The 27,858-nt window shown below is 41.1% G+C and overlaps 1 protein-coding gene across 5 annotated transcripts in view; it reads right to left on the bottom strand.

Moving 5' to 3' along the window:
- Positions 1 to 543: 543 nt before the first annotated feature.
- lrp1bb (low density lipoprotein receptor-related protein 1Bb) overlaps positions 544 to 27,858 on the bottom strand; it is a 238,565-nt gene continuing 211,250 nt past the window's right edge. The window contains exons 68-91 of one of the 5 annotated variants that reach the window (XM_070975440.1): positions 25,971 to 26,103; positions 25,014 to 25,120; positions 24,680 to 24,812; positions 24,115 to 24,237; positions 23,845 to 23,967; positions 22,290 to 22,433; positions 21,867 to 22,001; positions 20,727 to 20,846; positions 20,285 to 20,526; positions 19,673 to 19,896; positions 18,670 to 18,776; positions 17,128 to 17,244; positions 16,680 to 16,853; positions 15,283 to 15,408; positions 14,826 to 14,990; positions 10,907 to 11,068; positions 10,159 to 10,333; positions 9,686 to 9,790; positions 7,353 to 7,466; positions 5,491 to 5,567; positions 4,812 to 4,902; positions 4,339 to 4,489; positions 2,687 to 2,761; positions 544 to 1,781 (exon numbers count right to left, since the gene is read on the bottom strand). In XM_070975440.1, the coding sequence (XP_070831541.1) occupies positions 1,641 to 1,781; positions 2,687 to 2,761; positions 4,339 to 4,489; positions 4,812 to 4,902; positions 5,491 to 5,567; positions 7,353 to 7,466; positions 9,686 to 9,790; positions 10,159 to 10,333; positions 10,907 to 11,068; positions 14,826 to 14,990; positions 15,283 to 15,408; positions 16,680 to 16,853; positions 17,128 to 17,244; positions 18,670 to 18,776; positions 19,673 to 19,896; positions 20,285 to 20,526; positions 20,727 to 20,846; positions 21,867 to 22,001; positions 22,290 to 22,433; positions 23,845 to 23,967; positions 24,115 to 24,237; positions 24,680 to 24,812; positions 25,014 to 25,120; positions 25,971 to 26,103 (3,264 nt within the window). In that variant the 3' untranslated portion in view covers positions 544 to 1,640. Of the gene's footprint in view, positions 1,782 to 2,686; positions 2,762 to 4,338; positions 4,490 to 4,811; positions 4,903 to 5,490; positions 5,568 to 7,352; positions 7,467 to 9,685; positions 9,791 to 10,158; positions 10,334 to 10,906; positions 11,069 to 14,825; positions 14,991 to 15,282; positions 15,409 to 16,679; positions 16,854 to 17,127; positions 17,245 to 18,669; positions 18,777 to 19,672; positions 19,897 to 20,284; positions 20,527 to 20,726; positions 20,847 to 21,866; positions 22,002 to 22,289; positions 22,434 to 23,844; positions 23,968 to 24,114; positions 24,238 to 24,679; positions 24,813 to 25,013; positions 25,121 to 25,970; positions 26,104 to 27,858 lie in introns of those variants that run through there. The other 4 variants (XM_070975439.1, XM_070975443.1, XM_070975442.1 and 1 more) reach the window with 4 other exon arrangements.

The raw sequence follows: 27,858 nt of genomic DNA on the forward strand, positions 1-27,858 counted from the left end.
TGTCTGCATTGCTGCGAAGGTTTACTGTGGAGGACAATTAAGGAAGCTGAGGCATCTATCTTCAGCATCGTCAAAGCGCAGTGGGTTGGGCGTTCTGGCAGATCCAGCCGATAGCAGAGACAGAAGGAGAGAGGGCAGGAGTGCCGCTGCCTCCTCTGGTTGCCATGGTGAGGCAGGAGGTGAAGTGCATGGAGACAGCCATTGTAAGTAAAGCAAAAGGAGACTGAATTATCATTCAGCGGGTGGCACTGACGCTGTGTCCCGGCCTGCAGGTAATGAATGGTGTTGGCCTTCGTGCACACACAGGGAGAGCGATGATCCCCCATCAGCCGCCTCCCTTAGCGCAGCAGGTAAAAGGCGCTCACTGTTGATTGACTTGTCAGGTCAGTGGCCATGTGAACCAAAGAAATATAACATCGCCAGTTTGATCAGTGGTTGAATAGGCTGACAGGACTGCAGATATGCTATTCTTTTTATATATACAGTACTATTATACAGCTATACTAGAACTAGACTGCTGTGGCCCAAGAAAGGGACACAAAGTGGAAATAAGCCCCCTTTATTCAATATCGATTTACATTTTATATAAAAATTACTTACATTTAATACATTTCTTCAAAATACAAGCAGCCAAACAACATACAAATCAAATACAAAATTATAAAATTCTTATATTTATCATCTTCCTCTTCTGAAGTAACAGATGTGTTTTATAATAACTCTTCATACCCTTTTTGTAGGTGTGGTAAATCTCTTCCTTGTCTCCATTTTTAATCCATCTGTTGAGATATGAGACCTAGAAAAATATGGTATTCAGTATCTGTCTTGTCAGTGTACAGTACAGGATCTGGAAATCTGATCGTGGAACATTCAAGGTGGGCTTCAATCTCTTTCTCCAGAAGATAAGTTCATGTGTTATATTACTGTCGAAACAGGGTGGATGGACGTTGATATCCGTGGAAATGGAAAAGACAGAAGACCGATGGAGTTACACACAGCGTGAGAAAAAGATCACGTTCATATTATGGCCTTCACTGGGAATCCAGTCCGTAGATCCGTCAGGTACCGAGGAGGAAAAAAAAAAAAGACAAAACCTCAAAAATATTAAGCTTCACTGCTCAGTTGCGAAGCCATGTGGTCCGTACATCATATGACATGTTAAAAAAAAAAAAGAAAGAAAAAAAGCTTAGAAACAACCCACTTAACTCTCTACGATACACTTAAATTTGTTCAGAAAAATTGAGCCGACCTGCCTTCATCCCTTCACAAAGCAACACGGTGTCCATATTCCACTGTAACTAGAAACAGGTATGGGTACAAATTTCAGCACTGCATTTTAAGGTTTAAACTGTGCACAAGTGTGGCTTATGGTGTTAATAAAGTTTTTGCAAATCAGCAGCTTTACTTCAGTGTCATACAGTATACAGTGCAGCGCTGTATAACTTATGTTTGACAAACATTAGAAAGCAAACGGTAAATGGAAAATCAAACTCTTCAGCAACACCAACAAGGACGTTATGCTGATGCTAAACCGGTAAAACCTAAGAGCCTCGTTGGAAATAGAAAACTTCTTGTTTCCTCCTTCATATTATACATTGTACACTGTGGTAAAAAAAAGAAGTACAAAGTGTAAAGTTAGGCTATGCGGCGGTTTCATGAATTGTCCCCTCTAGTTTCTTTGGGAGTAGCTCTCTCCTCTCGTCAATACTGATGACCGGCTTCCGGCAGTTCTGCCCGTCGATATATATCTTTGCATACACTGGGTTGGAGTAGTTCATGGGCTGTGTAAGAAAGAAGGTGGGAGGAAAGACAATTATTCATAGAAATTAATTCAGAACAGTGGGATTCTTAAAGCTGCAATCACAGATTTTTGGCCACTTGGGGGCAGTAGAGCAAACCGAGAACACAACATCTGACAGATTGTATTACAAAGTTAGCAAACAGCACATCTGATGAGTCTAAGTCCAGTATTCGCTCTTCTTCCAGCTGTTTTGAGCTGCTATATGCTTCACCATGCTTACGTTGTCTGTCTGGGCAGGGCAGGGCAGAGCTTGTCTGATGGAGACAGCCACCTGCTGTTTCTGGAGACAAGGTCAGTAAGAGCTAAACTAAAGCACTCTGCAGCGCTGAAGGGAACTGCAGAGTTGGGGGATAATTCTCTGTGGGTTCATCACCACGAGCGACCTCCTGTGTCACACTGCAGAGAATCAACTGAGCTCATGTTAATAAGAAAATGCTGATTAGTGCAGCTTTAAGGAAAGTCCACTGTGATAATCAAGCTTTGACGAAGTGGGTAAAACATCTGAGTTTATCTGAAGCAGCACAAAGACAAGCACTAGACTCATGCACACTGTGTTTGCAACAGTAGAGTAACAGACAACAACATGCAGGTAAAAGCCAGTTTAAACATGAAGCCATGCAAGCACAGATTTCTGTCTACATCCTCAAGTATAGTCGTAGCGTTAGTGGCTTTTTTTCACATTAGGAGAATATTTCAGCACTCACAAAATGATGAAGGAAACAGCTACAGATGACTCGATGTTACTTTGACTTACTCTGATATACATTTAGCAGGCTACAAGAAATCACACCAGCTTGTTTAAAACACTTGCACAGAGCACACAGTGAAATGGGTGATTTTTTTCCCCTTTAGGGCAAACATGAAGTGAAGTTTAGAAAAAGTCACCTGTCCAGGGATTACCTCCTTGGGCACAGAATTGATGCCCAAGGTGCGAGGGTCACTGGACTGTACACACCAGCCCTGCAACAGAACAAGCAGCACCTCTGTTCACAGTGCAACACAGCTAACACCAAACAGTCTGACGCATGATGCACGGCCACCGACTGGTTATTCATGTACAAACTTAAGAATCTGTCCAGCTTTGGACTACATGACTGCTGCTTAACTTGAAGTAAAACTGCACTGGGTGAAGGAGGGAGGGGTTCAAGAGGGCGTAGTGGAACGCAGAAGCTGGTTTAGATTCAAGCCAGCGTGCCTCTGCTGAAAATCCAGTACAGCCACGTTGGACTGACAAAAGCACATGTCAAAGCTGGCAGGGCAAGAAGCGACAGCAGTAGGTTTGAAGCTTCAGCAGGTGAGCTAGATAACGACATCAGTGAAGGTGTTATGATTCATTTGATATGCTGAATGTTAGTGTGGGGCTGAAGGCAGAATAAATCAACAGAGGATGAAGAGTCCTCTTGGTTCACTCCTGCACACAACCGGCTTTCAGAACATCTCTGCTAAAGCTAATGTAGCTCGAAGCTAGAGATCACATTATCACAGTTACTGGAACAGAGACAAGAACACAACACAAAATTACTTTCATAAAGCTGGAAAATAGTTTGGAACTGCTGGTTGATGAAGTTACTAAAGGTCTCTAAAGTTTACTGTAGACACACTCTTTGCATCCTTGGGTGCAAATTTAATGAGTTGAAGCACAGGTGATTGTGCAGGTTCAGTTGGGTGTAATCAACAGGGTGTCACTCTCATGACGAGAGATGGTGGTGTGGCAGTGATGCTCCTGCACCGTGTTTCATAATTAGCAGGAGTAAATAAGGATTAGCATCAATGAAGGACAATCAAATTAGCTCTTCTCTCTCTTTTCAAGCGCTGCACTGTTTATCAAGGTCGTATTAGAGGACATGAAATATGCAGCTCAAATATGAGTTAGAAAGTTTCTCATACATCATTTAAATGCATGTGCTGCTAAATTAAGATCTAATAGAAATAGTGGAAATTTAATCACAATGATTTCCAAGCATGATGACAGATTCACACAATCACTACATTTAGATCAAATTCATGTTTCTCATTATCATAATATATCATTTTATTTCATTATATCATTAAATGTTCCTGTGTAGTGCTGAAGTGGTAAATAGATGCAGTCAATGCCTTGAGAGACACTGTAGCCTATAGCAATCATAATGTGATCGATCATCATATCACAAGATAAATTATCAATGATTAATGGACTCCAAAAACTGCACTTCCTCAAATGGCCACTTGAGGCAGACTGCAAAAGTGAGTCACTCTACATAGACCCCCCACATTAAAAACATTTTCACCCACCCACTGGACAGCAGCAATAATGAAAGCAACATGAAAAACATGTTGTTATAGCATGTTGAAAAGGAAGGATCGTGTTAAAACAAGAAACTTTTCTAGTGAAGATGAGAAACTGATTTTATTTGTCATGGTGGCAGCACTGTGCTGCTGTAACGTTGCACTGCATAAAACCACCAAAGACAAAAGCATTCAGTTTAATTTCACACAGCTGTGAATTTCAGTATGCTGTTAGCATTGTTAATTTAACATAATAATAATAAGCCAACCTTGTGAGGGTCCAGCGTGAAGTTGGGTCGCAGCAGGCTGCCTGCATCAGCATGGTTGTCATGGTCCACTTCATACATGTTGTACGACGGGTTCCCAATCTCCACGTTTATCCCTCCGTTTGTCATGGGCTGCCTCTGGACACGTTTCCCCCTGAGGCGTGCCGAGCCGGCCGTCATTAACATGATACGCGACATGACCGCACAGCTTCGCACGATTCCACACAACAGATCACATAACACCACTTGGCTTGCTTGGAGTACATAACTTTGCTGGGCAGACAAAAAGCTGAATTCTAATGAGGCTGAGTGCAGAGGTTAGAGGTGTCCTGCTGAACACGGTGAAACAAACAAACTTTTCATTTCTAAAGCAAAGACGTCCACTCATCTTCAAAACCGTGTGGCGTTGGATCTCTCATCATCTGTTGCTGCTTAGAGGCTCTTTCTTATGTCTATTTTATTATTTATTTGCTTACCTTTGCCTCCGTCGGCAGATGTAAACACCTGCTACCACCATCACAATCAAGATTACCAGCAGGACCAGAGGCACGATGATAGCTATGCTCCCTGAGAGGCAGACAGAGGAGAGGTGGTGTGGAGAGATGAGATGGGTTCAGACGGTGACACGCCGTATGTCGCCATGCCTGACTGTGGCTTCACAAAGGCAACTTTCAAAAACATTTTTCAAACACATTTTCCTTCCTTGGCTTCACAGAACAGCTGTCCAGTACATATGGGCTGTAATATTATTGAAAATGCATAGATTCATTATGAACATCTGCAAAAGTCTCAAAGGTAAGTTGCACACAGAGCTCAGAATCAGAATTAGAGCTTTTTTCTACACGAGATTTCAGCATATTACTTCAAATTAATGTGATGACAGAACAGTCAAGTTACTGAACTCCGAACGGTCGGCAACGGCAGCTCCTCTAATTCAAACGAGGTAAACCTGCTGAGTGTAGACTTTTCTGTTCAAATACTGCAAACTGGCTCGGTTGGATGGAGTTCAGTAATTCTTTAGCCAGGTGCCAATCAGGACCGAGTCCAGCTGTGCGGCATGAGGTGGAGTGAGGGTCAGCTTGCCTGTAGAAATGTGTGGATAAAGTAGTCATGATATATACATTTAATAGGCTGGTTTGATAACGAGGCACTCACCTCCACTAGTGTTGTCTGATCTGCTGCTTTTAGGGGCGGGTCTCTCGCACTGCGTTCCTGCCCAATTGGCTGAACATCTGACAGAGGTCAAAAGAGAGTAAAAATATACTACCGTCAGAAGACTTTCTCCAGCAAAAAGACTGCTGAGAAAACACCTTTACGAAATGAGCTACGTTATGATGTGACCGTGGCTTACATATACAACACATTATGATTCAGTCTTGCTATGAAGTGCTTTGATCCAAGACAAACAAAACACCACCTGCAGAGAGAGCACTATGTATACACATGTCGTGTCCATAAACAGCGTGTGTGAATTTACATGTTGAATATTCAGTGTAGGAAAAAAAGAAAATAAAAAAAAAAGGATGAAAGCGGCACAACAAGTCGTCATCTCATTTGTGTTCCAATGGTATCCGATGGGCATGATGTATGACCCTTGTTAGAGGAGGTGATATCTAATTTCACACGACTGACGCAGATGGCTCTGTAAAGCATGACTGATCTGGTGGGTGCGACTGGATGATGACAGAATGAAATTACTCTAAATTACATGCACTCTAAGAATCAGAACACCAGGTTATCAAAAAATAAGAATGCAGCCCCATACATACTGGAAATGAATCACGCCCTCGTAGAACGAAATGTCACAGCGACATGAATTTTAATGGGAAATTGGGGGCAACGGGGAGTTTGATCTCCTTTGGGAAGCATAAACCATGAAAAGCCTAATTCCTAAAGGAGTGAAGAAATTCTCTTAACCTCTGAAGGCATTAAAGATTTACAACAATACCAGATGAGATATTCAGCCCAGTAAATTATACCCAGACGTGATGACTGGTCATTAACGAACATATTCAACTTGCCATCATGCACAGGTTGCAAATGCACACACTGATGCCCACATCACATAGACAGTGTCAGTTTTAGCCCCCCCACCCCCCGACTCCTGTATGGTGGGTGATGACCGCATGACATTGGTGGATGGCTGGCAGTGAGGGGCAGCAACGGTACAGTCATGCAGCAACTGATAATGTAGTAAGTGCTGTGTCAGCTGATACCTGTTCAATATAGAATTTTAAAAAGTTGAACTCGAAGTGAAGGATGTTTAATGAGAATAAAAAATAAAAAGTCTTCATCTACTGAGCCTCTACCTGCTGCTGCTCCCACGATGCTAAAAATGTTAATAATAATTAAACTGATATAAAAGGTTGATAGTTTGATTTTTTTTTTTTAGGAATATTTGCTTTCATGCCAACAATTAGTGAAGAGGATTGATACCACTCTAATGTCTGTACTGTAAGTACGTAGCTGCAGTCAGGAACCAGTTAGCTTAGCTTAGCACAAAGACTGAAAACAGGGGTGAACAGCTAGCTTGTTGCTGCCCAAAGGGAACAAAATATGTGTTCCAGCACCTCTAAAGCTCGCTTATTAACATGTTTCTTTAATCCGTACAAAATGTCAATGTTATTACAACAGATAAAATGAGCGAGTGAGAAAACATTTTCTTACTAAACTTCCTAATTACAGTTAGTTAGCTAACCTGTCGTCCTTTGAGCACACACCAGTCACAACCAAATGGCTGAAAACAATTTAAATAAAGACACAGAGCTGTCCACAAAGAATGAAATGTGATCATAATCTAGGGGAAATAATAATCCCTGTTATCTGTCAGTTATTACTATTAAATAAGTCTTTATCCAGCACTTATTACATGATCAGTTGCTACAAGGTGGCACTGTGACGAACAGCCCATATACTGGACTGAGGCTGAAATGGAGCCAGATGGAGTTTGGGTGAGGGTGTAGACAAAAGGGGGTGAGTGGGCTCTGAATACAGCTGGAGAGGTGAGAAGGACCTACTTGCAGCGTGGTTTGTTAAGAGCTGTTAATGTGCACATCCCCTCATTCTGACAGAAGTAATCGCAGGGGTTGGCCAGCTCATCACAACGTTGGTTCTTGAACCCTGACGTGCAGCTGCAAAACATTGTGTTGGGAGTGATAAAAGGGCCCAGAGAATGTATATTGTTGAACTGTTGGCTGCTTGATGAATGGAGACTGACACACTCATCCCTTTCAGCAGCTTCAGTCATAAGATGGAGTAAGTCAATGTTGTGTCTGCATCGAGCAAATTAGCAGAATAAATAATATGAACACAAATCAATTTCACTGCTCACCAAGTGAGGGGAATATCTGCAAGAGAAGAGCCTCTTACAGCGGTCTCACCTCTGAGAGGAGTATTTTCTTGACAAATAAAGTTGTGATCATAATAAGGAGACTCAGAACAAAGGTTTGCCATCAACTGAATGAAACAACTCAGAAACAAAACATTATCTTCATTCTAAATAGCTGGAGATGGCAAAAATGTTCAATCAAAATGTATATGATGCTACAGTCTTCCATGCACATTGTAGAAGATATTATACTGTTAATATCACATCCTACCACAGAAGACAGAAAAACACAGAACACAATCATACAGTAATGTCAGCAGTCAGTCAACAGTCTTTGAATCGAGTAGCAGAAGCGAGTGGGACAGAAGATATCTCAAACACGATGTCATGACTATCATTTTGCAGTTTGACAAATAATATTGAAAAATTGTTGCATTTTGTTGAACTGGGTCAACCCTGTGGCATCAGTGCAGGACAAGTTTACAGTATTTGGAAGCGGGGGATTGTCGATAAATGCAGAAGAATTTTTGAAACTAAAACTTAGAGCTGTGTGTAACTGTGCAGAAAAGTAACCCACACAGTCAGGAAAATAGCAAAATCCTTTGCGGCTGGATAAGGCTAAATAAAGCAAAGTCCAGCCAAACTTTAAATATAAAACCATATCATTTCATTTAACTAGAGAGGAATACGAGCCTGTTCAAACCAGTGTGTACTGTTTGCAAAGATCATCCTTTAAGAGTATTATCACAGTTGGTCTGGAAAGAATCATATTCAAGAGCAGAAGAAGTCAAAGTGACACATAAACACTGTGCCACAGCAAGAACAACAAAATACAGAAAAAATACTGTTTTGTTTGACTACTGCGCTGATCTACCTGGCTGACACAGTAACAGCTTTTCTGCGCTGTGAAGAGCTACCGTGTAGTTTCAAAAAGAAAATTTCAATAATTCCCTGTGAATGATAGTGAGCTTGGAGTTGACCATATCTGTCTTTACTGCCGAGCCGATGCATTTTGAAAAACCTCTTTAACCTCTTTTAGTGTTTAATGCAAGAGTTCTCATTATGAATGAAGCAGCTCTGCCCTGCAAGGTTTTTGCTTTGCGAAGGCTTGATGAAATATACATTTAGTCAGAGTATTAAGGTCAAACATTATGATTTCTTGACACAGTCATATCCATCATCTCGCATAATCTCCGTTCTTTGCAGCAAATAATAAACCACGTTATCAGGATCTGTTAACCTCGTCGAGTAAGATGGGATCATTTGCATAGAAATTGATTCTATCCCCTGGAATTTGTGAGTGATGACCACAAATTTCAATTTAACTGTAGTGGACAATGGGCTGTTAAAAAAATTGAGAGTTGGCTTTTGAAATGGATTTCCAATTTCCTCCTTGGAGATAACACAGCCCTGCATGTGATTACAGCAGAGGTGGTATTAATCTGTGGGCAGTGCTTTGGGTAGTCTTTCACAATGATTTCCTCTTGTCTGCCAGTCAAGCTTTTGTCTGTTTCAAGTTTTTGCCGTCGAATTTCACTGTATGTTCCGCCATTGACATACCTCAGCTTCTTTTTTTCGAGAGCAAACTTCTAAAACCTACTACTGAAGAGTGTCAGAGAGTCCTGACATCAGCTCTTAACCGCAAGGAGGAACAGTGTGATATGTTCAGAATAGCAAGCTTTGAAGGGCCTTCGAAACCATTCTTTATCTGCCTAAAAACCTTAAGCCACAGTGAGGTGTCACACAGCATAAGATGGTGTACTGGAACTCAGCCTCCTGCTGTGCCATGGCCTCCACAGAGTGACATCAAAAATTCCTTCAACTTAAGGATTTTTTTTTCCAGAGGAAGACATCTATCTTGTACTGTTATCCAAGCAGGGAAATGGTATCCCTTGGTGATCTGAAGCCAGGCTTTCTGGGGCACAGAGCCAGGATTTGAATGCAAACAGCAGGAGTGTGAATAATAGTGGAGAACATTCAATTTTTTCTCCACTTTCCTTCACCCATTAAGTAGTGACTTACTGACAGAAAGGCAGGTTGGTGTCGGGGTCCAGGTGACAGGTGCCTCCATTGTAGCAATATCCGTCACACAGCTGACAGCTCGGTGCTATTCTGCCATTTGTGCAACTGGAGGGTGAAGAAATAATGGATACTAGCGGCAAGCAGAGAAGCATACTTGTACAAGAAGCAAAAATGACTCAGTGATGGTTTTGTCAAACATATGCATAATTCAAACGCAGAAGGCGAGTTCACCTGGCTTCTCATTCACTGACATTATCACAACCTAAATTGCTGTAGGGTGTGTGTGGCCCAATAAATTTTTCAGATTTAATCAAATCAATTCATTCAGCCAGCAGCCTGCGGATACAGCAACAGAGACCAGAGAATACACCGTAGAACTGAGGCTTTTCCATAAATAAAGAGCACTATGAAGCCATAACATTACAGCAAAAGGGCTGGGAGACGAGAACAGCGGGCAGATACCGAGCACTCACTTGCAAACCACATCTCCTGTCTCCTCGTTAATGAGGCACGGAGCTCCGTGGCATCGAAGACACTTGTCCACCTCGCACTTGTTTCCCTCAAACCTGGCAGGGCACACACATTCCACGTATCCACTACTGGATAGCGTGCAGGCCTTGGAGTTCACACAGTAGTGATGACAGATGTCTGTTCCACATTCAGAAAGATAAAGAGAGAGAGGGTAGTGCGTAATGAGAAACCGGGGACATAGCTTAAGCTGGTTTGATTGGAACTGTACAGGGCTTTAATGGGAGTTAATTATCCACATCAAATGACATCTTAGCCACAGACGAAAACATATCACCCCTTGGGCAAGCAGCGGCAGGAATGTACTAATGATGTGCAGTTGAAATTGTTTTCCCACAAACAATTATGACAAAGCAACGCAAAAGAAAATACATTATCACTTCAGCACAGATACACCCACAGGTTATTTGATTGTAGTAGTTTGATTTTGTTTATCTGCAAATAGAGGCAAATGTGGTGTTTGTAGAAAGAAAATACTTTAGGGGGTTGTTTTTGTTCCACACTCTCTGTATGAACTTTGAAATGCTTAGTTCTGTAGATTTTATGCAGCATAACTGAATTTAAATCAGTGCTTTGTTGCGATTGTTCTTGCGGCTAGACTTGAAAGGCGAATGTCAATCATGCGAGGGCCAAGCGCATGATAATAATCATTTGTTGTGTTTGCCGCCACAAAGTAGTGGGTGCATGACTCACGGTAAAGACAACGGTCCCCAGTATACTCTGCCATACAGCGGCACACTGGCTGGTTCCCCTGAGTGACATCACACGTTCCCCCATTTAAGCAGTAGTTGTCACAAATCCTCCTCTCGCAGAAAGGCCCTGAGAAACCAACAGGACAGCGGCATGTGGGCTTACCTGGACAAAGGAAGAAAAACATTGATTAAGAGAGCATGAAAAGACCAAAACCAACAATGCACTGATCCTACGCGCAAGTACTGTCAGCGCAGCGAAATCCTGACATAAGTTCCTCTGTGCCATAGACAACCATTTTCACTGTTCTCCAAAAACCTTTAACTCACCATTGTTCCCTGTACGCTACGGTTGGTTGGCCTGCCTTATCCATCTGTAGACTTAATCACGGACATCCTTATTTATGAGGCAAATCTTAACCTGCTTCCTTCATCCCAATGCACATACCGTAGGTAGAACCACCACTCCCTCATTCTGAAGCAACTTGAGGTCATTTAAACGCGTAACGTCATTAAGATGCTTCCTGAATGCCTCCCTGTTGGAGATAATCCAGACATGTCTGACAAGGACGAGGATTGTGGTCAAAGTCAGAACACACTGTTGAAATTATACGCTTATTGTGTCTGGCCTGGAAATTATTTTTGATCCCCCAGATGACCCCGGAGGACATAACAATGAAAAAAGACACTTAAGCTGCTCTCTTATTAAATACCACACTTAAGAGCAAACACCACTCTTTTACAAAGTACACACCCACAAATACACCACTGCTGCTTGTGGATCAGGTCCATACGGACCAGTAAAACCCCTCATGTGACTTTCAATATGTAAATGTTTGATGATACCCACAGGCCAGAAGGCGTTTTACAATTCAGATTTTAGTAGTGAATCCAGACACCCTGCAAAAACAACGTCCAAGGCCCGTTCCCCAGAGGGGTCTATCACCATTTTGCTGAACACAGCTGCAGCTGAAATTGAGGTTGATGAGAGCGGTGAGAGTGAACCAAAACAGTCAAAACCAAACTTTGAGCTGAAAGATGCTGAAGGTCTCCGAAGAGCTGAGGTGACCTTCAAAATCAGATGATCATTCTCTGTGTGTTCATCACTATGACCGACACTTGCACAAAGCCATTTGGTCCACTGTTGATATAAAAATATTGAGTGTAGCAGCTTTAATATCGCAGAGCTCAAGCCTGTAGGTGAGAGTTGGAGCATATAGAATAAAGTAGATCAGTACGTGCTGTGAATGAAGTTCAGCTTCAGGCTCATCTCCATATTCCCCACAATGCTGAAATTTTTATCTCCATTTCACGGGATAAACCACAGGCATATAAGTGTGTCCCACTTCTTTTTGGAGTTTTGGTGACAGTTATCACCAGCACTACAAAAAAATCTACTTCCACACAAGCTTTGAGCTGCACCCCAGTGCACCGTTGGAGTGAAATGAGTGTAATTTATTGATAGTAAAAGTAACACATTATCAGCAGCTGGAAACAATTTGGTTAAGAAGTGTTCGGAGAAGGCAACAATTGTCACTGGCCAGGCACGACGGCTTGCATAGTAGACGACAAACTTGCCATGGATACAGGTCTCGCTATGTAGGTCACACTACACTACTTGGTAATTTCACACTCCACAACTCTGTGGCTAGGATAATCTGGGTTTGCAATGTCCAAGAGACAATCATGCTGCCTCCAGTCACTTCTCTGTCAAATCAATAGCTGCAGGGGCTGTAAGCTCTCTAAACAGGCAGGCCGCCCAGCTCTGTGTTTTTACTGTAAAAGCTTTAAACTCCCAGGCAAGCTGAACTACCCGTTGTGTGCTTAGCACTTGCTCTCATTTCTGTAAAACTCAAGTGAACACCAGTGCACATCTTGAATTTGAAAGTTGGAGTAAGCTTCAGGTTGAGAAAAGAATCAATACTGATGTAAATTTTGATTGCTGGACAGGTAAGCAACCTATAGTGTATTTAGCATCACATAAGCTACTGTATACCAGCTGATGTTGCTGTGTTCAGTAACATTTCCTTAAAAAAAGCACAATTACATGCATTGTGTCTTGCCTTGCTTGTTGTTTGCCAGTTCGCAAAGGAAAGAATTACATAGGCAAACCCCTGAATATGAGGCATGCCAAGTTTAGCCTTTAGCTCAGCTGTTAGCATTTTTCTGTGGAGGTAGGGATTCAGCGGTGTCAGTTTAGTAACATTGTGGAAAAACTGTGATGAAATGCAGGCTCAAGCTTTCTTTTTAGCGTCCTCTGGGTCCCTGACAAGCAGTAGATTTCAAAAGATTCGTTTTATCTTTGTTGTAATTTGTGGATGGTTACACTAAAAAGAAAAAAAGACACAATAAAAAAACAGTTCAGGAAAGGATGGGGTATTTGACCCATACAGCACAACGCAGTGAGTCATAGCTTGGAGACTTACAGATCTGAATTGTAAAACATATCTCATAAAACCACAGCAAAATGAGAACAGTTGGAGTGTCACTGGTTTAAATATGTGTTTTGTTGCCAAAAGTTCCATTACAGTGTGGGTAAACCACTCATAGGGACAGAGCAGCAGGAATTCAATGACACCTTGTGTTTTTATAGATAAAACTGGAAATTATCCAGCCTCTAATTGATTGTGAGGTTGCCTTCACTCCCTTTTTATCACCAAAGCCGGGACTGGAGGAAATCCATTTGACTATGTTTGCTCCCTTGCTCATCTTTGGTCACTCGCTTAGACGGATATTCAATATCAACCACAACAATTGCCAAGCATGAATGAAACAAAAGGCACTGCGTCTGCAGCAGCATAACAAACATCGCAACACTTTCATTTTCCTCTCAGCTGTCTACCATAAACACGAATACAATTCATCACCCAGTGCAGCATGTTGGTGAATGAAGAAGAAAATAAAACTGATTGTCATGAGTAGGAGCCCTGCCTTCTCTTATTCAGTCCTGACGCCTTACTGCAGAGAGCCCACAGCACGCAACGTGATGCTTCTTATCTTGATAGATATTTTGTTTAATGAGCAGAAGTGATTATCCCAGCTTCTTTTTATGTCACATTGTGCAGATCTATAAATTTAACCAGAATTAAAGTATTTAATTTTCTGTTGAGCAGATATTTTCCTAAAAGCCCAAAGACAAAACAAACAGCATTTATTCTATTTTTTTTAAGAGTAGACTGAAAGGTTTGAAGGAAAAAACATCTAATCAAAACAATCACAAATCAAAAGCCACATTTTTAGCCCTCCAACTGTTCGTCGCAACTGCTATGACTCACTCAACCAAAATGCACTGGTTAGCTTCTAATTTTATTTACTGGATGTCACTCAATGAATACATCTTTAATCAATCCCAAGCACTTGAATAGGGCTCTGCAATTACAAAACATTTATGTGGGAACATAAGCCACACTTTTGTATCAGGGAAATTGCTGTGGTGGATTTTGTTTTCTACGGAATGGAAATGGAGATGTTGTGGATAATTGCTAAAATGGTAAGATGATGTAAAGACTTGCAAATTGGTGACAGCACTTTTAAAGCGGCTGTATATTCAAATCCACCACTGACATCTCAGCATATTCATAGTAGTCTTTAAATTGTGGGGTAGAGCTGGTTGTTCCAGAAACCACTAAAGAAGTTTGATATTTGAGGCTTGTTCGGCAGGAGCATCAATGACAAAACTGCTCAACTGGCACATGTTACAAATGATGTTGCACATTTAAACTGGAGTGAGAAAGGCGTGGAGGTTTAAAGGAAGACAAATGTGGCTGAACGCTGTCATGCACTGGGTCAGTATGCAGAACAAAATGGTCCAACAACTCTGTGGCAATTTTCCCAGCAAGTTTGGTCTTCCCGGAGCGTAATATAAAGGACTCCAACACACGCACCATCTATTAATACATGTTTAAGATCTGAAGCAGACTTACCCAGGGGCGAGCCCATGCAGGTGCCTCCATTTAGGCAGTAGTCTGTACAATGGTTGACCTCACAGCGCTCCCCTGAAAAGTCAGGCCAGCAGTAGCACCTCCAGTCTCCTTTCTCATTGGCTAAGCAGCGGCCTCCGTTCTCGCAGGGGGGGCGGCACAGCTCACCTTCACAACGGCAAAGTCCATATCACTTATTGCTGCAAGTGTATAGCAGTCCATCACGGTGCTACGCCACGACCGTCGGATCGTAACAAAGGTGGAGGAGTTTAGAGTAGATGAGCATGTACAAAAGCTGCACGCAGCTCAGACACCTGAGCACACACCACATGTTCAAATGTTTCCAAAGCTAACAGCAGTCTCTCTATGAGTCGCACTGCATCCACCATTATCGCTGCTGCTACATCATGCAACAACTTCCCATCTTAACTGTGGCATGAAGATGCATGAGTAGGCCTACCTGAGATGATGGCATCACTACAGGTGCCATTGACCAGCACTTTCCCCTCTGGACAGGTACATCTGGCACCCGTTGGGTTGAGCAGACACATGAAATCACAAGACATTCTCAGGCATGGATTTGATGCTGCGAAGAAAGTAAAACGAGCCAAGAAGATAATCTGTCAGTCTGGCCTGAGATGAGAAAGACCCATTTGTTTGTAAAAAGTGTGTTTGTTCTTTCTCAGAGTAAGCCATTTATTTCAAGTGTTTTAATTTCTGTTTTGAAGGGTGTTATTTTCTTGAAGCCCACAGAGGCACAAGGCTAAAGCATATGAATAACTTGACATCATTCAGACTGAATAATCAACGATTGTGGGACGTGCTAAGAATTCCCTGTTGTCTAATTGATTAGTGGCAGTTTGAAGTGCTCTTCTGGCTGCCGCCTACCGTGGGTAAACAAAATGATGTGAACATGTCATGAAGAAGTGCCCCAAATTAATCAAAATTACAAACACTTGCACAAAGGTGGGTTGTAATAGGCCTGATACTGAAAATCAGCATGTGTACGTTATGAAAGAGGTCTGGCAATCACTGCTTTAAAATGACTGTTTGAATTTAAAGACAAGAGGCAAAATCAACTGCGGCCAAACTGCAGGTGCATTACACAAAAACCTGCATTTAAAACTGGCACAATAAAACTGATTTGTAATTATATCATACAAATGTGATTTAGACAGATGTCTTGTTATGATTCTGGTACATACAGTATATATTAAAAATGGTCAGTGCTCAGATTTCTTACACAACACAGTTGGAAGGAAGCTCAGAACAAATCTAAATGGTTGTTCGGGTTTTGCTGAAGATATCAGGCCTTTGTGTCATAGCTTTTTGCAGGCTGTGCACAACTCCTGCCCACAGACTACACACTACAGGGCTGGTCTAATGAGTCTCTGGGGAAAGGAACAGCTGCCCTTTAAGTGAAAAACTGACCAAGACTGAGCTGTCTGAAGCTCTATAACCATTAACACCAGAGATGTAACAAATAGCTGAAGTTGGTCTACTGCACAAGGAAAGTGAGAAGCAGGAGTTGTATTGATTGACTGTCTGAGTGTTTGTTCTGGCCCAACTTGTCCCCCCTCACATTACGTCCTACCTGAAATCTTCAAACACACATCTGACCTCCTGTGACACATGTTGAAGGACCAGTGGGAAGCACTGCTGAATATTTTACCTTTTGTAGTACAGCCTATACTATATTTTCATTCTGTGATGCTTATAAATAACTTAAGGTCAAAAATCCTTTACAAAATGTATCTCATGTCTGTGCCAGCACCTGTGATCACTTTTTATCCAGAACATACTATGGCTTTATTTGGCTGATACTTAAAAAAGAGATCAGCTGTCACAGCAACTTACCATCTTGCTGTTTGTAACGGTGGGAGATCAAAACGTTGGTGGGCTTCTCCATCCCCAAATTGAGAAATTCTGCTGACTGTTTGCCATACTTATGAATCTTGAAGACTTCGTGTTTTAGTCCAGTTCCATAGATGTAGTCTTCAAATATATCAATTCTGTATGGTTGGGAAATTCCTGTAAAGCCAGCAAATACAAAAAAAAAAGCAGATAACATTAAATAACCCCATCAGAAGGCTTGCAGCCCTGGGATAATGGAAGTTCATATCCGGTGGTGGATCGAGCAGGAAGGTGCAGTGTGAGCAGATTGATCTAAACACAGATTGTTTAGCAACTTATCCCTCTGAGACACACAGGCAGTGATGCTGCTCCACAATAAAAAAGTTGAGGAAACCAAAGTGAAGCTTGAGTACTATGTGTTTAAAAGAAGAAGCTGTGCTTTTGGCTTTACCGTGTCTGTCACTGATTGTCACTAGGGGGTCCGAGCCATCCAATCTCATGCTCCCTATCTGTGAGAGCTCAGGATCTGCCCAGTATAATCGCTGGTTGAAGTAATCAATGGCCAGCCCTGCGGGAGGATGAGGAAAAAGATTTATTTACCTGACAAATTACACAGGGATCATCATGGAATCCATTAATGCAGGAGACCTTGAGGTTAGAATATTTATACGTATGTAGCAGATCAACAGGATGCAGAGACAGATTTCCTTTGTTCTTATCTCCCTCTGGCTGTTTACATTCAACATTCGTTTTGCTCATGTCAAAATAACGCAGTGGATCTGCCATCTTGTTGTTCTCTGCAGCTCTGATGGCAGAGTGTAGGCGTGCTTACATTACACTTTTAGACCTGACTCGCTTTTACTTTCTCCCAAAAGTCTGACTGGATAATTGAGCACCTTGCTAGGGCATTTAAATAGGTTTGCGTTTTTTCCGCAGATGATGAATTCCTCTTTCTGGTACCAAGACAGAGCGTGGGTCCCTCAAATTAAAGCAGGCCAAAGCAGCTCTTCAAAACTAGATCACCACTAAGTGTATCCCTAAAGACAAGCCAACAGATTCTGAGAGGCTGTAAGGTATTCCTTACTGAAAAACATCTTGCTGTTATCTTTACCCAGATTAGCATAGCATAGATTGATGCTTTGACTTTAAAGCTACATATATTAGCAGTGAACTGTGCTGCACTGGCTGTTCAATACATAATCTACAGCATTAATGTAGTACATACAAGCATATGTATATTCACCATGGTGCAGCAGTTCATAATGCAGTAATACATTAGTGTATGGGTCATACATACTCCATAACTCCAAAGCAGGCCACATCTTACATAATACAGTGCTTTGTATAGTCAGTGGCTTGAATGTATCATATACACTACAGAGACTCGCATGCAGTGCATCAGATGTGTCATGGAGGCTACTGTGGTTTTATTCTGTGAACTTCCTCTTTTGTGCTTGTGATGGGGTAACGTCCTTGTTGTGAATAGCAATGTAAGCTCTATCTTATTTCTATGGTATTGACAGAGAACGAGACACACACACACACACACACACACACACACACACACACACACACACACACACACACACACACACACACACACACACACACACACACACACACACACACACACACACACACACACACACACACACACACACACAGATGTGGTACTGTATATACTGCACATGCCATACAGAAGTTTCATCTTTTACACTGTGGCAGTGATACTGTAACCTGTAGATAGCCTGTGATGACACAGTGGAGTCGTACCATCACCCTGACTGACACTTGGCGGCAGTAACACGCAAAGAAACAATGCATTTACGAGCAATGGCAGAGAAGAAGGCTGCTGGTGAAAACACAAATGTAAACAAGGAACATCTTAAAATATCCCAACAACCGACTTCACAAATGAGAAAGGAAATACTTTCAACATGATTATCCGTCCTTAAGAACACACACAATGAGTGATGAAGTAAGAAATACGTACCGGTGGGTCTCCTAAGATTTTTCTCCAAGAGCACTCTGCGTAAGGAGCCATCCATGGCTGATTCCTCTATATGGGAGTGATCACCTATTACACTCCAGTACATCATCCTGCAACAGAAAAATATGTTACCTCCCGGGCAACATCTTCTTTTGAATTCTAGACAGTATGCATAGAAATAAACCTGTACCTTTACAGTCAAATAAATGAATGCATTTAACAAGCATGTAGCCTGATAATGTCCAGCTGCATCACAGTTAATGCAACTTATCTGATTACAGATTCTTAGACACTATTGTAATTTATAGATGTAATATCTAAAGGCCTCATATGAGTGCAATTCCAAAATTAATGCACACTGAGTACAAGTAATGCTCTTACATCTTTACTCGCCCACTAATGAAGGTGATGCAGCTGATGAGAACATTTGAAAAACCTCAACATACATTGTGAGAGAGATGTATTATAACCACATGAGGGTGTGGCGTCTTTGTTCTTGTTGGACGGCACCTTTGACAGAGCCGCTCTGACTAATGTTCAACAATGTAACAGGTAATGTTACTGATTAGGCTGCTTCCACTGCAGCTCAGGAATTAATAATGCTCGTACATGTTCAATGCTCATTAAGCAGTGGGTAACGGATTACATTTTCCAAGTAACACTGCTTTCCTAAAATACTGAAAACTGATCTGTTGACAAAAAGTGCAAAGAAAAAGGTCCATGTCTTAATGTTTTTGTCAGTTTTTGATTTAGCATCTCATAGCTGTCTTCATGGCCAAGGGTGCAGCCACTTTACATTCCAGTGCTTAGCCAGTAAAAGGCTTTTATTGTGCAGCAGCAGCAAGGCGTGTTACCCTCACTGTTGATAGGAGCTGGTGGTAGAGGAATTTCAGTGTTCTGGTGAAAAAACTGAATGTGCTATCAGAATATTTGCAGTATAGCACATCTGTCTATTTGTGTCTTCAGACATTATAGTACAAAAAGAGAATAACAGGGCACAACTTACCCCTTGGCTGGGTTGACAGCGATAGCATATGGCTCTCCCGCTATATCAGTAATCAAGCGGGTGCAATTTGGTCCCTTAAGTTGCCCCACATTTATGGAATATCGTAATTTAGTCCAGTGGGCTGTGTAATAGCTGAACCAGTGCATCCGAGAGTGATCAGTCCAATAAATGCTGCCTGTGATCCAGTCAGCAGAAATATCTCTGGGTCGACGGAAGTCTGAACACTGCAACCAATAATAGCCACAAAGTCAGGTTCTCTATTCAAGCTCTGCGCAAACATTCATGCAGGCTTGTGCCTCATAAAAGACACTGCGAGGAGACATTTAGTACAGTGCAGTCTCTTATTATCTATGAAACAACTTAACATGCAGGTTAATCAATTTTTTATCACCTTTCATTTTTTACCTGAATGCTTATAATATCTGTGATAAAATGTCAAAATTAAACATATTAGGCATTATATTAGGCATTATTTGATGCCTACAAATAGATGTTATAAACAAAACAATTCTTTCAAACCCTATTTTCTAAACCACTGAGATGAGAAAAATATGCAACATTCACTCATAATTTGCTATGATGTTTAAAAAAAAGAAGGTTGGATATACTTACAATGTTTCTGACATTTGTTTTAGTTTGACTTCTGTCTAGAGTGTCTTTGTAAAAAATTCCACCAGGGTTAAACTGGGTTGCCCAGATAAACTTTTGTTGGTGAAACAGAGCATCCATCCCAATAATGCGGGCATTGTCCTCAATGTGAGTGAGAAGTTTGTGTCCATAGCTCTGGTTAAATGGATACACAAAACTTCGGATTTCAGTATCATTAGCTATGTAGAGCACTCGATCTTCTGGTCCTGCCCGGTGAGTTATTAATATGCCAAAAAAGAAAACATAGAAAAGAAATTGGCTAAATTCCATTCTGGGTATTAGACAACAATTAAAGAACAGTACATACAAATACAGTTAAGCATTTTACTCATTTTATAATGAGGTCAACTTAGCATGTATGCACAGTACACCAAAAGAGGTTGGATAATAAACTTCAGGATCGTACCTTTTGCTATGCAGTTGCCATTGATCTCCTTGTAATTTCGGTCACATGTGCACTTAAAAGACCCTTTCGTGTTTGTGCAGTAATGAGGACATGTGTCAAACTGCAGACATTCGTTCATTTCTGAATAAAGAGAAAGAAAGATTCGCTTTGGAATGGGTTGCTTTAGAACAGTTGGAAAAACATGCATTTATATCTTTCATCATTGATGAAACACTTCATGATGCATGATGGTGGCTAATAAACGACAAATACATTCAAACACAGAACAGTGAGGTCAAGGCGAAGGCCAAAAGTAGCTACTGTGAGGACGTAATATGCATAAGCAATAATACAATATGAACCTTATTTCAGTTTTCTCCATGATAAGTGCTGCCCTAGAAACATTCGTAAAGAAGAAATTATATGCATGAGGTAAACGGTGCTTTCTCTTTGTATAGAGGCAGCAACTACCAGACAAAAAGCCAATCAACTGGGAAACAAGAACCAGGTCGAGGGGTTGAAGGAATAATCAAAACTCTCATCTCTTAAGGCTAAAATGCCTTCATCTGAAATTTATAAGTTCAGTGGAAGTCGACATAGCAAGAAAAATGCTTTAAGGAGAGGGCGTGGGTGGGAGAGGGGATCAAAACTGGAGCATTTGGAAAGCAAATATCTCTCTATATTCCAAAAGTATCTACTGGTGTTTCTCAGTTGCCAGTGCTTTATTTCATATGTCCAACCGTACCTTTACCTGCAACACAACTGCTCTGTTAGCTTATTAACAGTGGATGATATTTTCTGATATCGGCATAATACTATGGGGACTGTCAGTCTGTGAGTCCACTGATACAAACAAACTTGTCGGCTCTCAGCAGATGTATTGTACATCTTAATATCGGTTCTTGAAATCACAATGAGTTTTAACTTATAATAAAGCCTCAGCGAATATCTTCTCATACGTGACCCTGACAGTATTTGCAACAACAATCTAATTCATGCGATATCTTAACCTGGCAGATCTAAGGAAAAGAAATTATTAACCCCTGTAACAAAACAAAAACAAAAACAAAAACAAAAACAAAAACAAAAACAAACTATAGTAGTGATTGAACTAGCAATTGCTGTACTGTTCAAAACAAGAAAGAAATGATTGTGTGTTACCTTCACACTGGCCCGTCTTTTGGTTCCTCTTAAAGCCAGCTTTGCACTGGCATATAGCATTAACATTTGTCTGGTTGCAAATCGCATCTTCTCCACATGGATTTGTTTTCTTTCCACATACATCTCCACTGGAAACTACAAATAAAGACAGGACTTTGATTACGTTTCAGTCCACTGCATCTCACACACCTGCTGTGTTTTTCTTTTGATGTGCAAAAGCCAAGAGGGTGTTATTGTCTTTCACCGAGCACACAACACCACTCAAACATGGGCATACATATATTACCATACATAAGAAAACATCACATTTAAAATGAGGAGCTCTTGAGCATCCTGATAACATCATTGTGACATTTGCTACTTTTCATCTCCTCAGAATGATTCTTTGATGTGTTTGCTCAAGTCAACCGGCGCTGCACTTACAGGCCTTGCAGTCTTGCTCATCCGAGCCGCCATCGCCGCAGTCACTGAAAAGGTCACACTGCAGCTGGATTGGGATGCAGCGCTGGTTACTGCAGGTGAACTCTGTCTTCCCACAAGGCCGAGGTCTTCCAGCCACCATCTCTGCTTCAGTACACACAGTGTCAGTTGAAAAGACAAGAACTTGTAACTGAACTCATGCAAGTCCAAATATTAAAGTGCGAATATGTTGCTTTCAGTTTCAAAAGATATTAGAGAAGAAGACGGAAATATTGAAATGTGCAATAATGAGAAGTGAACTTACTGACAGTATTTATCTGTCTTATTACATTCACTTTTACTTCACTGCATTTTGAAAATGAAAAGGTCCAATGTCTCAGGTTACCTTGGTTAATGCTGCAAAATGGGTCATTTTGTAAACACCTTTTCTTTCTGAATGATTCAACTCTAACAATGGATATATAAAAGTCAGACAATTGTAGTCATTTTCAAAATAAAGGACGCAAACAGAGACAGCTGTTCCAAAAATATTAAATACAAGAAATAAATAAATAAAAATACAAAGTGCAGAGTTACTTTGCATATTTTTGTTTTGGGTCATCAATTTACTTGAATTAATTGGACAATTTTTATCTTTAAATAGAAAATAAACAGAAAAAGACTGGGCCTGTCCACCATAAGCACGACAGAGAGATGGAAGGGAAGGGACAATACTGAGAGAGAGAGGTGGATGGAGGGAAAGGTGGAATTAAGGTGAGACTGAAAGGATGGATGGAGGGACGAAGCATACAATGGTGAGGTAATGGAGTGCGGTAAGAGATGGATGGATGTATCAATGGAATCAGAGAGGAAGATGAATGGAGGACAGAGGGAATGAAAAGAGTGAAAGATGAGAAGAAGTGATTTGTCCCTTCCTTCCCTGGCTGCTCTGTGTGATCGTTCAAGAGGGCTGGCAGCAGTCATGCCTTAGGGCATATCAGATATAATAAAGGGCAATTTTCAACATAAAAATCACTAAAAAATAAAAAAATAATATAAATAAAATGTTTTAAGAGAAATCTGTATGTCTCATTTAAATCCAGTTTCCTACTTCACCTTCACTACTTCTTCCATTTGTAAACGTATTCAATGGTGACAATTTGCAGCGCATGTAGAAAAAACATATGATTTTCCATAATTCTCGAACTGCAGGATTGTATGATTGTACAACATACAGTCCATTAAATACAAGGCACAAGTCAGGTTAAGGCCAAGAATCCTTTCATCCATGAGGGTTTCTGCAGCTTTAACCTGGTCAATGTTTCATATTACACACCAAAGGATACCACATGGGCTTGAGAGGCCAAAAACGTATTATGTTATTAACGTCCAGCTAGTTCAGGACCCTGTAAGTGGCTCACACAGTCAATGTGAGTGCTCACAAGATGATGAACAGGTTAGAAAAGAATCATTTGAAAAAGCTTTTCTTTTTTCTGGACAGATTTAATCGTTTTTTCACATAAAAATGTGCTGAGTGCAGATCTAACATCAGATCTGTTTTGATGCGTCCTGTGCTCACCACACTCGTCTTCATCCGAGTTGTCGCCGCAGTCGTCCACTTTGTTGCACACTTGGTCTGTACGCAGGCACACGTGATCGTTTCGGCAACGGAACGGCCTTGTAGGAGGGCAGGGAAGTTTAGCTGGAGATGAGAAGACATGGAAAGCTAATGGATGTCTTTCAAAAAAACAAAACTGAACCAAAAAAAAACCCCAACAAACACTGGTTTATAAAATATGCATTACTTGTCCTCAAAGAAAGAGACTCGTGAGTGACAACTTCAACGCACCACACATGTCTGTGTCTTCGTCAGAGTTGTCTCCACAATCGTCCTTGCCGTCACACACCCACGCGTGGAGTTTGCATAGCGTGTTGTTGCAAATGAATTCATCAGCCCGGCAGAAGAAAGAACCTGCGATTACACATACAAGTTCCCAAGACTTCTGAATTACACGTGAATTAGGTAGAAAAGGCTCAAGGTTGTAGAAGATTTGACTCAAAATGTGCCTATGAAAAAATGTGACAGATCATTTTTCATAATGATACAGACAGCCCCGGATCATTTTCCCCCTCACAAGCAAAGTCTGAATCTATTTCTGTCTTTCATCCCACCTCAAACTTCTCCCTCTCATTGTATTTCTAATGTCTACCTGTCACGTATTATTCTGTTGTTCTGTCTCTCTTTAAATGTAATGCTTTGACATGGTTCACATGATTTATTTGTTTAGTGATAATATCTGCCTAAAGACTTGAGCTAATATATGAGAATGATTTCTGTTCCCTCAGGGATCAAAAACCCACATATCAGTCATCAAAAGCAGCACATTAACATGTGAGGTCACGCGCATGCCTACCCTGGCTGCAGCTCTCCTCATCACTGTGGTCCATACAGTCCAACACGTCATCGCAGCGCCAACGCCGGGGGATGCAGTGAGCACGGTTAAGACAAAGGAACTCATCTTCCCTGCACTCCTTCACACAGCCAATCTGTCAGTACAGAAACAACAAATCTGTCCCTTTTAGTGACGCTGTCAGCTGCAATCAGAGGAAACTAAAACAGTGAGTGACTTGTTTTAACCTGAGTTGATTCATGATTGGACAAGCAGCACAACATTGTACAGTGTGAAGCTGCACGACTTACAAGGAAAAACATTTCCGGATGTCTTTTTGGAATCATGTTGCACTGACCTCATCTGAGCCATCCAGGCAGTTGTCATGTCCATCACACCGCAGGCTGGCTGACACACAGCCTCCGCTGGCGCACACGTACTCGTTGACGGAACAAGAAGGGACTACTGGAGAAGGGCAAAGTATATCAGTCAACAAGCTGCCTTTCCTCAACAAGAAATCACTCGGGTGCGATATTTTCAGCTATGTGTTCTATAAACAATAGGGAAACTGAAGGTAATGCTGACTGAAAATGCAGCTGTTAGAGAGAAATTATTGTCACTGCTAAGGACAGTATGAAATTGTCCTGCAGATCAAAGTGCTCATACTGTGTACTGTCGCTCAACAAAGTGCTTTTCAGTACTTTGCAGTAATGAACAGCAGAACTCCACAAAGCAAAGCCACAGAACTGAGGTCATTTTTACTCCTCCACAAAACTACCTCCTATTTTATTACAGCTCGGCGAACACTGAGATAATTGGGGATGTTTCTGAAAATCACTGTGGCATTTTCATTGTCTTTCTTCATACTTTTCAGATACTGTACAGTGCCTTGTCCTGTCCTATGATATGATTTCTTTAACTAATTCCTACTGGGTTTATGTCAAAAACTTTGGATTTATGGCCGCACTACAGGGCATTATAGAAAGCATAGGGTACTACTTTGTTAAACTTTGATAAGGTTATGTTTTTATACTTCGCTGTCATGAGTGCAGCTTTGACACTTTGCAATGACCTTACACATACATAAGCATAGCAACACTGAGTTTTTCACAGAATCACATTCAGCATCTCACTCAGCTATTGTCAGAGACAAGAAAACCTTTTCTTTGAGCGGAATAATAAAAAATACTGAATTGTACAAACTCTGCGCCTACAAAAAAGAAAATGAAGTATTCCAGGAACTCAAGGCCCAGAAGAAAAAGTCAGTAGTACGTCCTAAAACAACTGTACAAACTAGACGACATTGGCTTCGCACCTGTTCCCTGGCAGTTTCTCTCATCCTCGCCCATCTTGCAGTCCTCTTGGCCATCACAGAGCCACTTCAGCGAGATGCAGAGGTTGTTGTGACACCGGAACTGGTCGTCCGCACAGCGTTCCTCGCAGCCTTTCTGTAAACGATCAGTCAAAATATGATTATCATGCGACACTGATTCCAAAAAGAAGTTGGGAAGCTGTTTAAAACATAAATAAAACAGAATGTGATCACTTGCTACTCCTTTTTGACAAACACTCGATTGAAAACAGCACAAAGAAAATATATTTAATATTTGACCTCATCAGCTTCATTGATTTTATTAAACATCTGCTTATACTGAATTTGATGCAGCAGCACATTTCACATAAGTTAGGACAGGAGCAACTAAAGACTGGGAAAGATGTGGAATGCTCCAAAAACACCTGTTTGGAATAGTCCACAGGTAAACAGGTTGACAGGTGACAGTGTCATGATTGGGTATGAAGAGGGGGGCATCCTGGAAAGGCTAAGTTGTCCACAAGCAAGGATGGATTGAGGTTCACCACTTTGTGAACACATGATTGGATAAAGAGAATGACTACATGGGCTCAGGAACACTTCATTAAACCATTGTTGTTAAACACATTTCATTTGCAAATGACTGCTTTCAGTTTTATTTACATTTTACACATTGCCCCAGCTATTTTGCAATCAGGGGTTGTAGTGCAGTGCATGCTAGCTTGCAGAAGAAAACACTTTAAATCTGTGAAAAATCCTGACTAAACTCTGGAACTCATTGTCTCAAACATTTTGAATTATGGCAATCTACCAAATGGTGGCCACGATGAATAACTAAATTTATTAATCATTGGGTATTCTAATGCTGATTGAAAGACTTTCTTTCCTGAAACTATTTGCCTGCACTGACCCAGAAAGCTGGCACAGGGGAGACACATAATAAAGGGTTAATTAGGGTTGAACTGCTTTGCATGGAGAGAGATTATACATACAATTTGCTGTGCAAATGTTGAACAGAGCAATAAATTAACAAGAATAATGAGTCGGAATAACAAGCCTCTGTCCTTGAATTTAGCATTGCACTGTGTCATTATCACTGATGGGGCATTCTTTGTACCAATCCTGCAAAAATCTCTTTACATGATCCAGTGCTAGATAAAAGCACATTTACATTCATTTCTTCACATATTACAAGAGTGTAAAATTACAATGGCAATTTGAAGATTTAGTAATTAAGATACAGCATTCAAGCATATTTCTAAACAAAACAAGCAGACTTTGGTTTGCTGAAAGGGATGGGGATTTGGATTTTCAGCAGCAAATAAATACAAGGTATTTCATGCACTAACGTACTTGAAGGTACAAAAACTCATCACGGTGATATTTTCTGTCCAGCTTTGCTTTGGAATGTAGCGACCATGACGAGGATATTTGGATCAGCGCCATGACTGCCTAAAATGGGACTGTTTTCTTTGCAAGTGTGCTTGAGCTGCAAACTCAGACACTGACACACATTTCAATTACAGTCTACACTACAGAATCCATATGTATATACAGTCAAGTAGTCTGTGTACACTGCAATTTCCAAGTTAGTCTTTATAATAGTCCATTTTGTGTTAACCTGTAATTTCTGTAACAGCCCGCATTGAAGAGATAATAGATTGGTAAGCATATGGCTGTTGAAGAAGAGTGCTAGAAATGATTTCTACTCACAACGACGAAGGGCAACATGCCAGAAAAGGCAAAATATCTGCGGTGTTGGTGTTTGCTTTGAAAGGCTTCTTCTTTTGGATCTTTTCTGAAGCGCGCACTACTTTATTCTTAATTTAGTGTCTTGCTAATATCTGTGCCTCATTAGCAGCACTCATGTGGGTTTACCTTCCTCTTTGAT

The sequence above is a fragment of the Chaetodon trifascialis genome, chromosome 12, assembly GCF_039877785.1.
Source record: "Chaetodon trifascialis isolate fChaTrf1 chromosome 12, fChaTrf1.hap1, whole genome shotgun sequence".
Classification (NCBI taxonomy): Eukaryota; Metazoa; Chordata; class Actinopteri; order Chaetodontiformes; family Chaetodontidae; genus Chaetodon; species Chaetodon trifascialis.